This window comes from Melanerpes formicivorus, unplaced genomic scaffold (assembly GCF_026170545.1).
Source record: "Melanerpes formicivorus ecotype bairdi unplaced genomic scaffold, bMelFor1.0.p_v2 SCAF_14, whole genome shotgun sequence".
Lineage (NCBI taxonomy): Eukaryota > Metazoa > Chordata > Aves > Piciformes > Picidae > Melanerpes > Melanerpes formicivorus.
Window position 1 is genome coordinate 449,124 of NW_027142366.1, and position 12,696 is coordinate 461,819.

Genomic DNA, 12,696 nt, shown 5'->3' on the forward strand with positions numbered 1-12,696 from the left:
CCTCACCAGCCCAGCTGCTGCCTCCAGGAGGGGACTGAAGCCCACCTTTGTGCCAGACCCTTCCCCATCACACCAAACCAGTGCCCCCTGCAACCCCACCCTTGGCAGGGAGGCAGCAGGTCTCCAGCCCCATTGCCCTGCATCCCAAATCCCAGTGGGCATCTTCCTCCTCCAGCAGGGATGGGGAAAACCATATTCCCACCTCGTGCCCTCAGCTGGGCACAGCAGAGCAGAAACCCCAAGTCCAAGCAGTCCTGGTGATCCAGTGTGAGGGATCCCTGCCCATGGCAGAGGGCTGGAACTGGATGATCCTCGAGGTCCCTTTCAGCCCTGACAGTTCTGTGATTCTGATGGGAAAACAGCACAGTGGCCACAAGAGCCATGCTGGGACACAGCATGGAGCCATGGCCCTCCTGCCCCCTCCCAGTGACCTGGGGGAAGGGCTGGGGAGCAGGGCTGGGGAGCAGCAGCTGGGAGAGCAGAGCTGTGCCTGCTCAGTCCAGAGGAGGCTGAGGGGAGACCTCCTGGCTCTCTGCAACTCCCTGACAGGAGGTTGGAGCCGGGTGGGGTTGGGGTCTTCTCCCTAAGAATGAGTGAAAGGACAAGAGGAGGCAGCCTCAGGTTGCCCCAGGGGAGGCTTAGGGTGGACATGAGGAACAATTTCTTCAACAAAGGAGTTGTCCAGGCCAGGCCCAGGCTGCCCAGGGCAGCAGTGCAGTGCCCATCCCCAGAGCCCTGGAGCTGTGGTGCCCAGGGCCACAGGGCAGCAGTGGTGGTGCCCAGGGCAGTCCTGGACTCTCTCCACACCATGGGTGCAGAACAGACTCTGCTAAGTGGTTTTTCAGCAGGGAGTCAGCAGGCAGACACAGCCCCCCCCGTGCTGGGGACAGACACCACCACCCCCTGCCCAGCTCGGAGCCCGCTGCTGGGCACAGGGAGCTCAGGGAACTTCTTTAAGTCCGACCATGCTTTGATTTCTTTTTGCTCCTAATCACACAATTACCCAGGACATTTCTGCTCATGTTAGGCTTTATTACATCTTTGTGGTTGTTCTACAAACCCCACGCTCTGGGCCTCAGCTGAGCTGGCAAAGCTCTCCAGAAACATCTGTCCTGAGTTATTCTCCTTCCTGAGCCCTGGCCAGGAGCTGCTGGTGGGGGATGTTGCAACGCAGAGCCTCTGCTATCCAGCACGAAAAGCTTCTTACTCCTAACCCAAACAGGGGTGTAAATATTTACTGCCTGGATGTCAGTGCTGGCCCCACACCTGGGGGTCCCAACAAGCACCCCCACACTCATCCACCCTCCTCCAGGACACAGCACTCTGTCCCCAGCCACTCCAGCTGCTCTCAGCGTGGGCTGGTGGCATGCAGGAGGCTCCACAGCTGCTGGCAGGGAGAGCATCACAGCCTGCTTTGGGTTGGAAGGGACCTTCGAGATCATCTGGTTCCAATCCCCTGCCTCAGGCCATGACTGAGCTGGCCACAGTCTGTGTCAGCAAGGGGACAACCTTCTCCTGCTGACTGCGTGGCTGAGGTGTCCCCGGGAGCAGCAGCCCTGCCACCAACCAAGGTGTCACCTCCCCTCCCCAGGCAGGACCCAGTTAACAGCTGGTCACCAAAACCTCTCTGTTAGAGCTCCCAGACCCAAGAGGCTGCTTGAGCCCAGCAGCTCCAAGAGGAGGTTTTGTTCTCCAGATCCCTGGCTGTCAGGGTCCCTCTGCACAGCCACCCCCAGCTCCCTGGAGCAGCCATGGAGGGAGCTGCATCACCCCAACCACACCTCGGTGTCTTTGCTCTTGTTGATCCTCCAAACACACCTGGAGAAAGCAGTGGGGCAGCAGTTCCAAGGACACTGCTACAGTGGCTCATGAACCTGTGTGGCCATAACTGGGCTGCCAGTAACAGCACAGCCCTCCCACTGCACAGCAGGAGTGGGGACACTCAGGTCACAACTCCAGCCCTGACCACACTGCCTGCACACCACAAATGCCTCCAGGATGGCCAGCAGCTCCCATTCCAGCACCAGTCCAGCCCTGCAGCACTCTGTCAGCCCAGGCCATCAAGGACCAGCCACAAGCAGCTCACTCCTGCCCCAAAAGCACCTTCACAGGAACAGTGAGAAGGAGACACCCTGCAGCCCAGCCATGGGGATGGCTGCAGGGCTGTAGGATGGGGCAAGGCACCTCAAGCCTGACTTCAGTTTTGGGCCACTCACTCCAGGAAGGACATTGAGAGGCTGGAGCAGGTCCAGAGAAAGGCAATGAAGGTGGGGAAGGGTCTGGAGATCAGGGCTGGGGAGGAGCAGCTGAGGGAACTGGGGGTGTTCAGCCTGGGGAAAGGAGGCTGAGGGAGACCTCACTGCTCTCTGCAGCTCCCTGAGAGGAGGCTGGAGCCAGGTGGGAGTTGGTCTCTTCTCCCATGGAACAAGTGATAGGACAAGAGGCAACAGTCTCAAGTTGCCCCAGGGAAGGTTTAGGTTGGACATGAGGAAAGAGTTATCAAGGCCTGGCCCAGGCTGCCCAGGGCAGTGCTGGAGCCCCCATCCCTGGAGGGGTTTCAGAGCCCTGGTGCTGAGGGCTGTGGTTTGATGGTGCACTGGCAGTGCTGGGTTAATGGGTGGACTCCATGATCTGAAAGGTCTCTTCCAATCCAAACCATTCTATGGCTTCAAGGCAGATCCTGACCCTGGTGTCACCACAGGCACCCAGGACAAGTCCCCAGGGTGCTGTGTAGAGCTGCTGGCTGTCAGCTGCAGCACACTGCTCTGGGGCAGGCAGCCTGACTTCAACCACCTGCTGAATTATTCATTCCCATGGTTCCTGGACACCAACTCTCTGCTGGGGGGGCACAGTGACCTCCCCACCCACAGCAGACCTCCTGGGGCAGGGTGGTAGTGGTGGTGGTGTCATTCCTCTTGCAGAAGAGGGATGTGACAGCATGGAGGGGCTGGCAGGGCTGTGCCCAGCTGACTGCTCCATCCTCTCCCTGCTGCCCACCTCTACAACCACCCTGATGCCAGATTTCTCTCCTCTTTGCTTCACCTGCTCCTTGCTTTGGGTTGCACCAAACAACCCAACCTGCAGCCCCTGCATAAACACTGCTCAGAAGAATGCTGACCTCTGCAAGCAGCCCCAGATCCTGCAGGGACAGGCTGGGGCCAGGGCTCTGCTGGGGAATGGGAGCTGCCTCTTCTCCCTCACCAAACACCTCCAGAGAAGCTGCACCAAAGACCCAGGCACAGCTCCTCCCAGTGCCACCCAACTCACAGCCTGGCCTCCTCCACAGCTGCTTAGGGACAAGCCTCTGACTGGATCCCAAGCCCACAGTCAGGGGCTCCCCCCCGGGCCCAGTGCTGGTCAGCAGCAGGGAGACCTTAGACAGAATCATTAAGGTTGAAGGAGGCCTCCAGGCACTGCATGGTCCAACGAGAGCTGCCCCAGGCAGGGACACGGCGCTGGGGGGCTGACCGCTGGGGGACCCAGGGTGGCAGCACCACTCCACTGACCTCCAGTTACCTTGGAGCCAGGAGAGCCACAGCACCCAGCCCTGCAGCAGATCTCAGCAGCGAGCAGGACTGCAAGGCACAGGGAGCAGGACACAAGTCCACGCCATGACCTCCTACCAGGGTCACTCATGGTCCCGGCATGGAGAAGTGACCTTGGCCAGCAAAGCCAGCAGCACCCAGCTCTCCAAGAGCTGCTGACCGTGGGGGCAGGAGCAAACCAGCCTCTGCAAACATCTGACGTGCTCAGCACCACCCAAGCTCAGCACCTCCTGGCCCCAGCCCCACATGGTGGCCACTGCCCCCGGAGCTGGTGCCCTCTGTCCAGCTCATGCTCCACCAAACACCAGCCCCGGCCCTGAGGCACAGCAAATCCTGAGCCACACTGAACCAGCTGAAGCCCCCAGCCCCTCCAAGGGGACACAGTGGAGTTCCTCCCCCCTCAGACCCCAGCTCTGTCCTGCTCTCCGTGTCCCACCCTCTCCTCAGAGGAGCCAGACCCCGGAGGCCGGAAGGGACTGTCCTGTTCTCGCCTGACTTCCCGTCAGGACACTCTTGGACTGCACCCAGCAAACCAAACAGAGACAGGGGAGGAAATCCCCAGCTTGCAGAGCAGCCCCTGCCCAGGCCCAGAAGCCCCCTTCCCCCCAGGAATGGCTCCTTTCTCACCAGCCATCCTGGGGGTGACTATGCTCCCCATGTCTTGGTCTCCAGGAGGAACATAGCCATCACCATCACCCAGCTTCAAATGATGCAACAAGTCCAACACAGCCTCCAGCCCCTCCCCTGCCAGCCCCCAAGAAGGGGGAACCTCCCCTGCCAGATGGCTCAGGAGCAAAGGACCAGAGGTGAGACCCCTCCTCACACCAGCAGCAGCTCTCAGCTGCGGGGGTGTTTCTTCAGCTGTCCTCCACGGGGGCTCCTGAGGACACAAAGCTTTCCTGCTGCCCCCACCCATGTCCTCCCAGCAGCCCCACGGCCACTTCTGGGCCAGCGTCCAGCCACCACCTCGGAGCGGGCAAGGAGCTCGGCAGCGGAGGCAGCAGTCGGGCACCAGCGCTGCCAGCTCGGCAGCACAGAGCAGCACGCCCGGGGGGGCACAGCCCCAGCGCCGCCCTGCCCCGAGCCCAGACCCCGCGCTCCGCCGCGCTGCCTCCCGCCGCCAGCCCAGCCCCAGCCGCGCAGCGGCCATGAAATTGGAGCCTTTCCACCCCAAATTCTTTCCTTTTTGGAAGGCAGCTGACCAATCACAGCCGCAGCTGCAGCCTGGCAGGCCAGCCCCAGGCCACTCGAAGAAGCCTTCATTTCCTCCAGCTTTCAGCAGAAGCGCTGGGAGCAGGCTCGCCCCAGACGGTTCCTCCCTCCAGCAAATAATGGAGGGGAGAGAGAAACTCATTCATGAGCTCCGGCTTCGCCACAGCCCTCGTCCACACAGGCAGAAAGGGCCCAGTTGAAACACAGAGCCTCAACCAAGGCACCGTGGGGTCACTCAACCCCTCCCCACCACTCAGAATGTTCTGGGGGTCAGGAGACCCTCAAAGAGAACAGGAGAGGAGCAAGCAGCAGCCTCCAGCAGCTCATGCTCCTTTGAGCAAGAGCAAATACAGCCAAGGAGCAGCTTGCTCACTGCCAGACTGGGACATCACCCTCAGCCGAGGCACTTGGGGTCACTCATGCCCCCACCAGCCCCCCACGGCTCAGGAGACCCTTGAGGAGCACAGGAGGGGAACAAGCAGCAGCCCCCCGCAGCTGAAGCTGCTTCAAGTTGGAGTTAATAAAGCCGAGCAGCAGCTCAGCTTCGGGACACAGCAGGGCCCCCAAACCCAAGAGCCACACCCAGAAGGTTTCTCTGCAAGGGGAAGCAAGCCCTGCTTGCAGAGGGGGTACTCCCGGGGGGGTGCCCCCACACCACCCAGCCCTGCCCTCACCTTCCTGCTGCCATGCGAGGAGAAGCTGTGGGAGTGCCGCTGGAGGCTGCCCCCGCTCAGGTCCAGCTGTGGCTTCCAGACCTCCCCGTTGTCACTGCCCACAGACTTGGTGGGCGAGGTGCTGGGGCGCAGCAGGATGCCGCTGTGCACCATCTCCTCGGTGCAGGTCAGGCGCAGGCTGCACAGGTACTCATCGGTCTCCTTGTCCACCACCAGCAGCCGCGTCTCCGACTCCACCGCCTTGATGCGCTGCACCACCTGGGGAGGGGAAGGACAGCTGAGTGTTGGATACCAGCGACAATCCCTGCCCAGGACGGGCTCTCGGGCACTGCCCCAGGCTGCCCAGGGAGGCAGAGGAGTGCCCACCCCCGGAGGGATTTAGAAGGCACATGGAGGTGGTGCCGAGGGACCTGGTTCAGAGGCAGTGGCTCAGCAGCTGTGGCTGTGAGCTCTGGAGTGTGGTTGGACCTGATGATCCCAAAGGTCTCTTCCAGCCTCCACAGTTCTGTGACTTCATGAACCATTGGGACCTCCCAATGGGGCAGGAGCTGGATCTGAGGACCAGCAACACCTCCACACTTCCCTGCAGCTTCAAGTCCTGCTGCAGGATGCCAGTCTGCTGTCACTTCCAGCCAGCAGTGATGGGCAGAAGGACAGAGCAGGGCGTTGGGGCACCCCAGGATGAAGCAGGTGTTGCCTGCAGCCCTGGGTGATGATGAGGATGGCTCTTTCCACTTCATACTTTACAATCCACAAGACAACTCAGCCCAGGACAATTGCACAGACCTCCCAGGATCACCCATCCAGCTCAGGAGCTTTCACAGAGGCTGCTTCACCACTCAAGCATCTGAAACTCTGGGCTTATCCTGCAGAGGGACAATACAAATTGCCCCACCAAGCCACCCCCCTAGCACACCCTCATTACAGTGCTCTAGGCTATCTTTGCAGGATGCAAAGGGAGGCACAGAGCTCTCACACAGGCATCCAGTGGCTGGGCTGCCCCTGCTGGGTGCTCCTCGGCCCCCAGGTACTGGACTGATGAGAGAAATACCCCAGTCTGCACATCCACCCCCAGCCTGTGCAAGGGAGCAGCAGAGATAAGAGAAAGCAGTGCTGGGAACGGGAGATGTGCCCATCCCTGCTGGGACCCAGCTCCAGGCAGCACTGAATGGGGACCATTGTCCTGCCCGGCTCCTTCGCAGGGCTGGTGGCTGGCAGAGGCTCTGAAAGGAGCTCATGGTGTCAGCAGGGTGGGGAGAGCCAGGAGGAGCTGATCCCAGCTGGGCAGGGAGGCAAACCCCACCAGGGTGGGCTGGAATGGAAACAGGCAGGTCCAGGACACACACAGGAGCAGGACAATAGGAAATCACCTCCAGAACCCCTGCAGCAGCTGCTGGAAGCTGGCAGAGCAAGCAAGGGGCAGGGTGGTACTGCTGGGGATGCTTCCCCATAGCCATCTCCAGCCATGGGGTGCAGATCAGCCCCCACTTGCTGCCCTCCAGAGCCAGGATTCCTCCCCCTGCAAGCTGGGCTTCCTTCTGGGGCTCCTGCCCCGATCCAGGTCAGGCTGGGCAGACACAGCCAAGGTTCCCAGCACCAAGCCAGCCTAATGCGCAATTAGCTGGCATTTATTTACTGCCCTGCACGCTCCACTCAAGGTCAGCAGAGCTGCTATCTGCACAGGGGAAAAGCCAACACCACAGCCAAGCAAGCACCACGAAATTTATAGACTGCAGCCAAAGCTGCTTGTCCTGAACCCACTGCAGCTTCCAGCTCCAGGGCTGCCAGCAGCGCCCAGGGCTGCCAGTCCTAACCAGGTGTGGATCCCTCAAGCCCCAGCAAAATCCATCTGCTCCCTCTCGGCTCTGTTTACAGGTGACATCAGATGGTGATGCTGACACCAGTCAGGGAGAGCCTGTGCGAGGCCACCTCTCCCAAAAGGGACCTGGAGCAGGCAGATGATGCATGGTGCTGGCAGGAGGGGCAGCTGGGCAATGCCTGCAGGAGAATTCTGCTGGGTCCTGGCACATTGGATCTCCCAGATCCTGCAACTTGGGTGCTCCAGGCATCACTGCCAGGGAGCAGGGTCCCCTAGACCACCACAAGCAACACAGAGGGACCTGAGAAGCACCCAGATCTGCCACAGTGCTGCCTGTTCCTGGCAGGGCAGGTGAGCTGCCCTAGCAGCCACCAAGGAGCGATGCCAGGGCTTAGCTGAGCTCCCCAACAGCCATGCCAAGAGCAGCAATGGAACAAGCATCCCCCAAGCCCCACAGCTGCCAGGGGCTGAGCCAGGCAGGGACAGGAGTGGGCAGAGAGCAGCCCCTCAGCCTCTCCCCTTTAGCAGGGGCAAGCAGAGGAGGCTTTCTGTGCCAAGCTCCCCGGGCAGCAAGTCACCCTTGGGGCAGAGCCAGGTGGAAGGCAAAGCAGCAGGCAGGTCCTGCCCGGCATGGGCAGAGCCTGGCACCCTACCCGTTTCCGAGCCATGGTCACAGTCTCCAGCCTGCAGCTTTCTGGGGACAGCTCAGCCTCAGCCACACATCTGCCGCCTCAGGACCTTCTCAGCACCGCTCCTGGGTGCATCATTTCCGCAGCTCCACCCAACCAGGCTTTCACCCCGGGCTCACCAGCACCAGCCCAGCAGCAGAGCCTGCCCTGGCCATTGCACCCTTGCCACCAGCTGCCCACAGCGGTGGCTAACTGCACCACTGGGCCCAGCTCTGGTCACCCCTCCTGCTTCCGAAGAGTTGCCCAAGCACCACTCTGCCAGCCACACCACGGGCCTGGAGGCCTTCCTCACTTTGGGCTGCTCTGCCCAAGTGGGCGAGGAACCCAGCCGCCAGGATGCAACTTTGCATCCAAGCCACGGAACGCCCTGAGAACAGCTCTGCCCTGGGCAAGGGCAGGAAAAAACAAGAGAACAAAGCCCACACCGCCCCGGCTCCGGCTCGCAACAGTTACACCCAGCAGCACGACCTTGCTCCCTGCAGGCTCCGTCCCACCGCAGCTTCGCAGCCGCACGGCTCCGAGTGTTACCAAGTGAAGGTCAAGAACCTCAGCAGCACAAGCAGGAGGCCGCACAGAACTGGCTGCTCTAACACAGCAGCAGGAGCCAGCATCTGCCCCACCACAGCATCACCCTTCCCACACCCACCAGCGCTGGGCAGGTCGTCGGAGGGGGAAGAGGTTCTTGTGCTGAGGGAGGAGAGAGGGTGATGCAGGGCACGTCCTGCGGCAGGGCTGCTGCTGCTCACACCACTCACACCCACTGCATCTTGGCAGTCAGCTGCACAACCTCCCACACGGGACCCCCCAGCATGGGACACCCCTGCTCTGCAGCAGGCAGCCAGTGCCAGAGCCTCATCCTGCCTCCAGCAGCAGGCAATGGAAGACAGGAAAATTTCTCCCTTTCCTCTCGACCTTCTGGAAGAGCCCAAAGCCCCTGCAGGCTGTCCCAGCCCTGTGCCACCCATTCCAGTACCCCAGTGCCAGCAGGCAGCTCCTGATGGCTCCCACCACGAGCAACTCCCGACAGGACCACAGCCCTCCCTTCTGCCCAGCCAGCCCAGGGATGGGATCCTCCTCTGAGGGTTTGGAAATCACATTCAAGACAAACATTAACTCTGTGCAGCTGCCTCAGATCAGCCAAAGAAGCTCCATTAGCCAGGAAAACCCACCCAGCCCACGGAGGGGAGGCCACGGGGCTGTACTGGAGCCACCTGGAAGCCTCCACCTCACCTTTAGCACATCCCCACCTGAAAGGCGAGGCTCAGGAACCCACGACCCCCCACACTCATGCCAGGGCCTGAAGGCACACAGGGTACCCCCCTGGCCTGCTCCAGTACGGCGCTGGCAGCAGAATTCAGCCATAGCCTAAGGTACTGAAGCACCAAGCCCCCAGGCTGGGGGCTCTGCCCCTGCCGGGCCCCATGCCTGCAGCAGACCAGGAGCAGTGTGAATCTCCCTGCTCGGTTTGGGGGGCAAAGATCACTTTCTATTTTGCAAGCAGCAAACGACAGAGCTTGAAGCCTGCAGCTGCTGGGGAGCAGCCTGCTGGGCCCAGCCGGCGGCCACGGTCTCCTGCCAGCCACTGCTTGCCCACCAGCCCTATCTCCCTGCAACCAGCCAGGCTGCTCAACATCTGCAGAGCTTTATCAGTAGATGTGGAGGCATCCTCACACGCTCTGCGCTGCAGGAGCAGCAGGAGGAGCAGCAGCTGGCCCAAAGTGGCCAAGAAAAACCCCCAGCAGAGGCGGAAATAGGACCTGGGTCTCCCCATTCCTTTCCACCACAGATTGCATAACGCCGGTGCCCTGCCCATGCCCAAACACCTTCGCTCCTCACACCAGCTGCTAGACCAGCACCACCCAGACACTCTCAGGGGAACTCAGAGCCCCCTGCTCTGCACCCCAGCCCTGGGATTGCTGGGGGCACCACCCCAGTGACCACCAGAACTGGCCAGGCCAAGCATGCTCCAGGGGAGCAAACCAGCCCAAGGTGGTAGAGCCAAAGTGGTGAGGGGGCTGGGAGCTGGGCAGGCTTGGCCAGGGAGGTCAGCTGGCCACTTTGCCCAAACCCCTGCATATCCCCTGCCCACACTGCTGCCCATCTCCTGCCCGATCCTCTGCCTGCACTCCTGTTTTAAACCCTTTCCCACCTCCTGCCCACACCCCTGCCCAGACCCACCCAACTCCTGCCCATCTCTTCTCTGCACCCTTGCCTAACACCCTGCCCATTATCTGCCCACACCTTTGTCCATACCTCTCCTTGCACCTCTGCCCATCTCTTGCACACACCCCTGCCCACGCCCCAGCCCACCCTCTGCCCATTCCCTGACTGGACCCTCACCCACCTCCTCACCACATCCCTCCTTGAACATCTATCTCCTGCCCAACCTCTGCTCATCCCCTGTCTGCACCCTTGCCCCCCTCCTCTTTGCACCCCTGTCCATTGCCTACCTGCACCCTTACTCACCCACTGCCTGCACCCCTGCCCACCTCTTGCCCCTTCTGCCTGCACCACTGCCCAGCCCCTTGCTGCACCCTTGCTTGTATCCATGCTTGCACCTCTACCCACCTCCTGCCCAAACTCTACCCACTCCTTGCTCACCTCCTGCCTGTATCCCTGCCCATTCCCTGCCTGCACCCTTGCCCACCCCCTCAGCACATCCTTCCTTGCACCTCTGCCCATCTCTTTCCTGAACTCTGCCCATCCCCTGCCCGCACCATTGCCCACCTCTTGCCCGCACCCTGCCCACGCTCTCGTTCACCCCCTGTCCATTCTCTGCCCGCACCCTCGGAGCGCCCTCCTTGCACCTCTGCCCAACCTCTGCCCACCGCCCGCACCTGGTGGTGCGTGTCCTGCTCCACGTTCGTTCCGTTCACCTCCACGACGCGGTCCCCGGCGCGCAGCCCCGCGGCCTCGGCGGGGGAGCCGGGCTCGACCTTGCGGATGAACTGCCCGCTCTTGCCCTTCTCGCCGTGCAGGTGGAAGCCGTAGCCGCTCTCCCCCTTCAGCATGCGGCACAGCCGCGGCCGCAGCTGGTCCTTGGCCATGGCCGGGCCGGCGGCAGGGCAGCAGCGGGGGCGGGCGGGCTTCGGGGCTCCTTTTATAGGCGGCCCGGGGCGGAGGGGCGGGCCGGGAACGGGGCCGGGGCCGGCAGCGGGGCTGGGAATGGGGCCGGGGCCGCGGAGCTGCGCAGCGCGGCCATGCTGGAAGCTGCCCCGCGGCACCGGAGACCGGCGGGCGGGGACGGGGACGGGGACGGGGACGGGGACGGGCCGGGAGGAGCCGGGGCGGAGCCGCCGCTGGGAATAGGCAGGGAGGTGGAACGGCACCGGGACCGACAGCGGCACCAGGATCGGGACCGCCAGCGGCAACCCGCACTGGGATCGGAACTGACAGCGGCACCGAGACTGGCACCGGCACCCAGCATCAGGACCGGGGCCCGGAGTGACACCAGAACCAGAAACGGGACGGGGGTGTGCTGGGTCCCTACAGTCCAAAGAGGGGACGGCACAGGCCGGCAGCTCCTCTGCCCATTGGGCCCCAGCTCATGACCATGGGGAGAGGCCACACGGAGCTGATGCTCTTCATACGCTCCGTGTGGTCTCTGTGCCCCTGAGCCCCAGCCTGGGCGCATCAGCTCTTCCACCCCAGACATGCCTGGTGCAGAAGGGCTGCTGCTGCACCCCTGTGCCCCTGCTGAGGCTGTCCAGCTTGCACCCAGCATGAGCTTCTTTTGGTGGAGCACCGAGATCCCCAGCCTCACCTTTTTGCATTCCTGGTCTTCATTTCCTTGAAATCTCTTCCAAGAAGGAAATGACCCACAGTGATTGTCACACTGCTGGCACTGGTTCCCATATCAGAGGTTTACAAGCTCCTCTGTGGCCTTTCTCCATCCTCAACCACTCTCCCTCATGACTTTTGTGGAGCTGAAGCAAATGCAGCGGGCAGGAGGTAGATAAACGACTCCAGCAATGACTATTGATTGGCTTTTAATCTGCACCCTGCTTGAAAAATAAAGACTTCCACCGTGGCTGTACATGAGACACTTGATGCTTGAGCCACAGAGATGTTTGGTGTCTTGGAGGAGAGTCACTGTCCTGGACAAGAAATGGCACCATCAGTGCATCCCAGCCTCATTTCCTGCAGGTAACAGAGCTCCTGGGCATCCCCAGGGGAGCAGTGCCAGGACAAGGGGTGATGGTTTGAGACTAAATAAAGCAGATGCAGACTGGGGAGAGGGAAGAGAAATCTGACACTGAAGGTGGTGAGAGCCTGGGCCAGGCTGCACAGAGAGGCAGTTGATGCCCCACGCTGGGACCGTGGCAGGGCAGGCTGTTTGGAGCTCTGAGCAACCTGCTGCAGCTGCAGATGTCCAGGGGGGTTGGACTGGATGAGCTTTCAATGTCCCTTCCCGCCCAAAGCAGGCTGTGAGTCTGTGGTTCCCCATCTGTGGCCCATTGTGGAAGGAGAAGAGAGCCCAGGAGGACTCCAGCACTGACTGCTGCCACACAGCCATGATCAAACCCAGCAGACAAGGCCCAGGAGAGCTTTTCCCATTGCAATTTCGTGTTTTGATCTGAGTCCAAACTGAGCCAGAGGCTGGGGAGCTCACAGGCCCTGTGTGCTCACTGGCTTGGAGGATTCAGAGCTCTTTTTGTCATCTGCTTCTAATTCCTTGGGTGCACTTGGGTGAGCAGCCAGAGGGACTCACACCTGAGCCCTGCCCCACGTTTGCTGTGGCCCTGACCCTGTTGCTT

At 61.6% G+C, this 12,696-nt stretch overlaps 1 protein-coding gene across 2 annotated transcripts in view; it reads right to left on the reverse strand.

The window, feature by feature from the left end:
- LOC137445066 (Na(+)/H(+) exchange regulatory cofactor NHE-RF2-like) overlaps positions 1 to 11,163 on the reverse strand; it is a 41,961-nt gene extending 30,798 nt beyond the window's left edge. Inside the window, exons 1-2 of one of the 2 annotated variants that reach the window (XM_068146477.1) lie at positions 10,777 to 11,163; positions 5,432 to 5,689 (exon numbers count right to left, since the gene is read on the reverse strand). In XM_068146477.1, the coding sequence (XP_068002578.1) occupies positions 5,432 to 5,689; positions 10,777 to 10,986 (468 nt within the window). In that variant the 5' untranslated portion in view covers positions 10,987 to 11,163. Of the gene's footprint in view, positions 1 to 5,431; positions 5,690 to 7,903; positions 7,974 to 10,776 lie in introns of those variants that run through there. The other variant, XM_068146478.1, reaches the window with a different exon arrangement.
- Between the last annotated feature and the right edge of the window lie 1,533 nt (positions 11,164 to 12,696).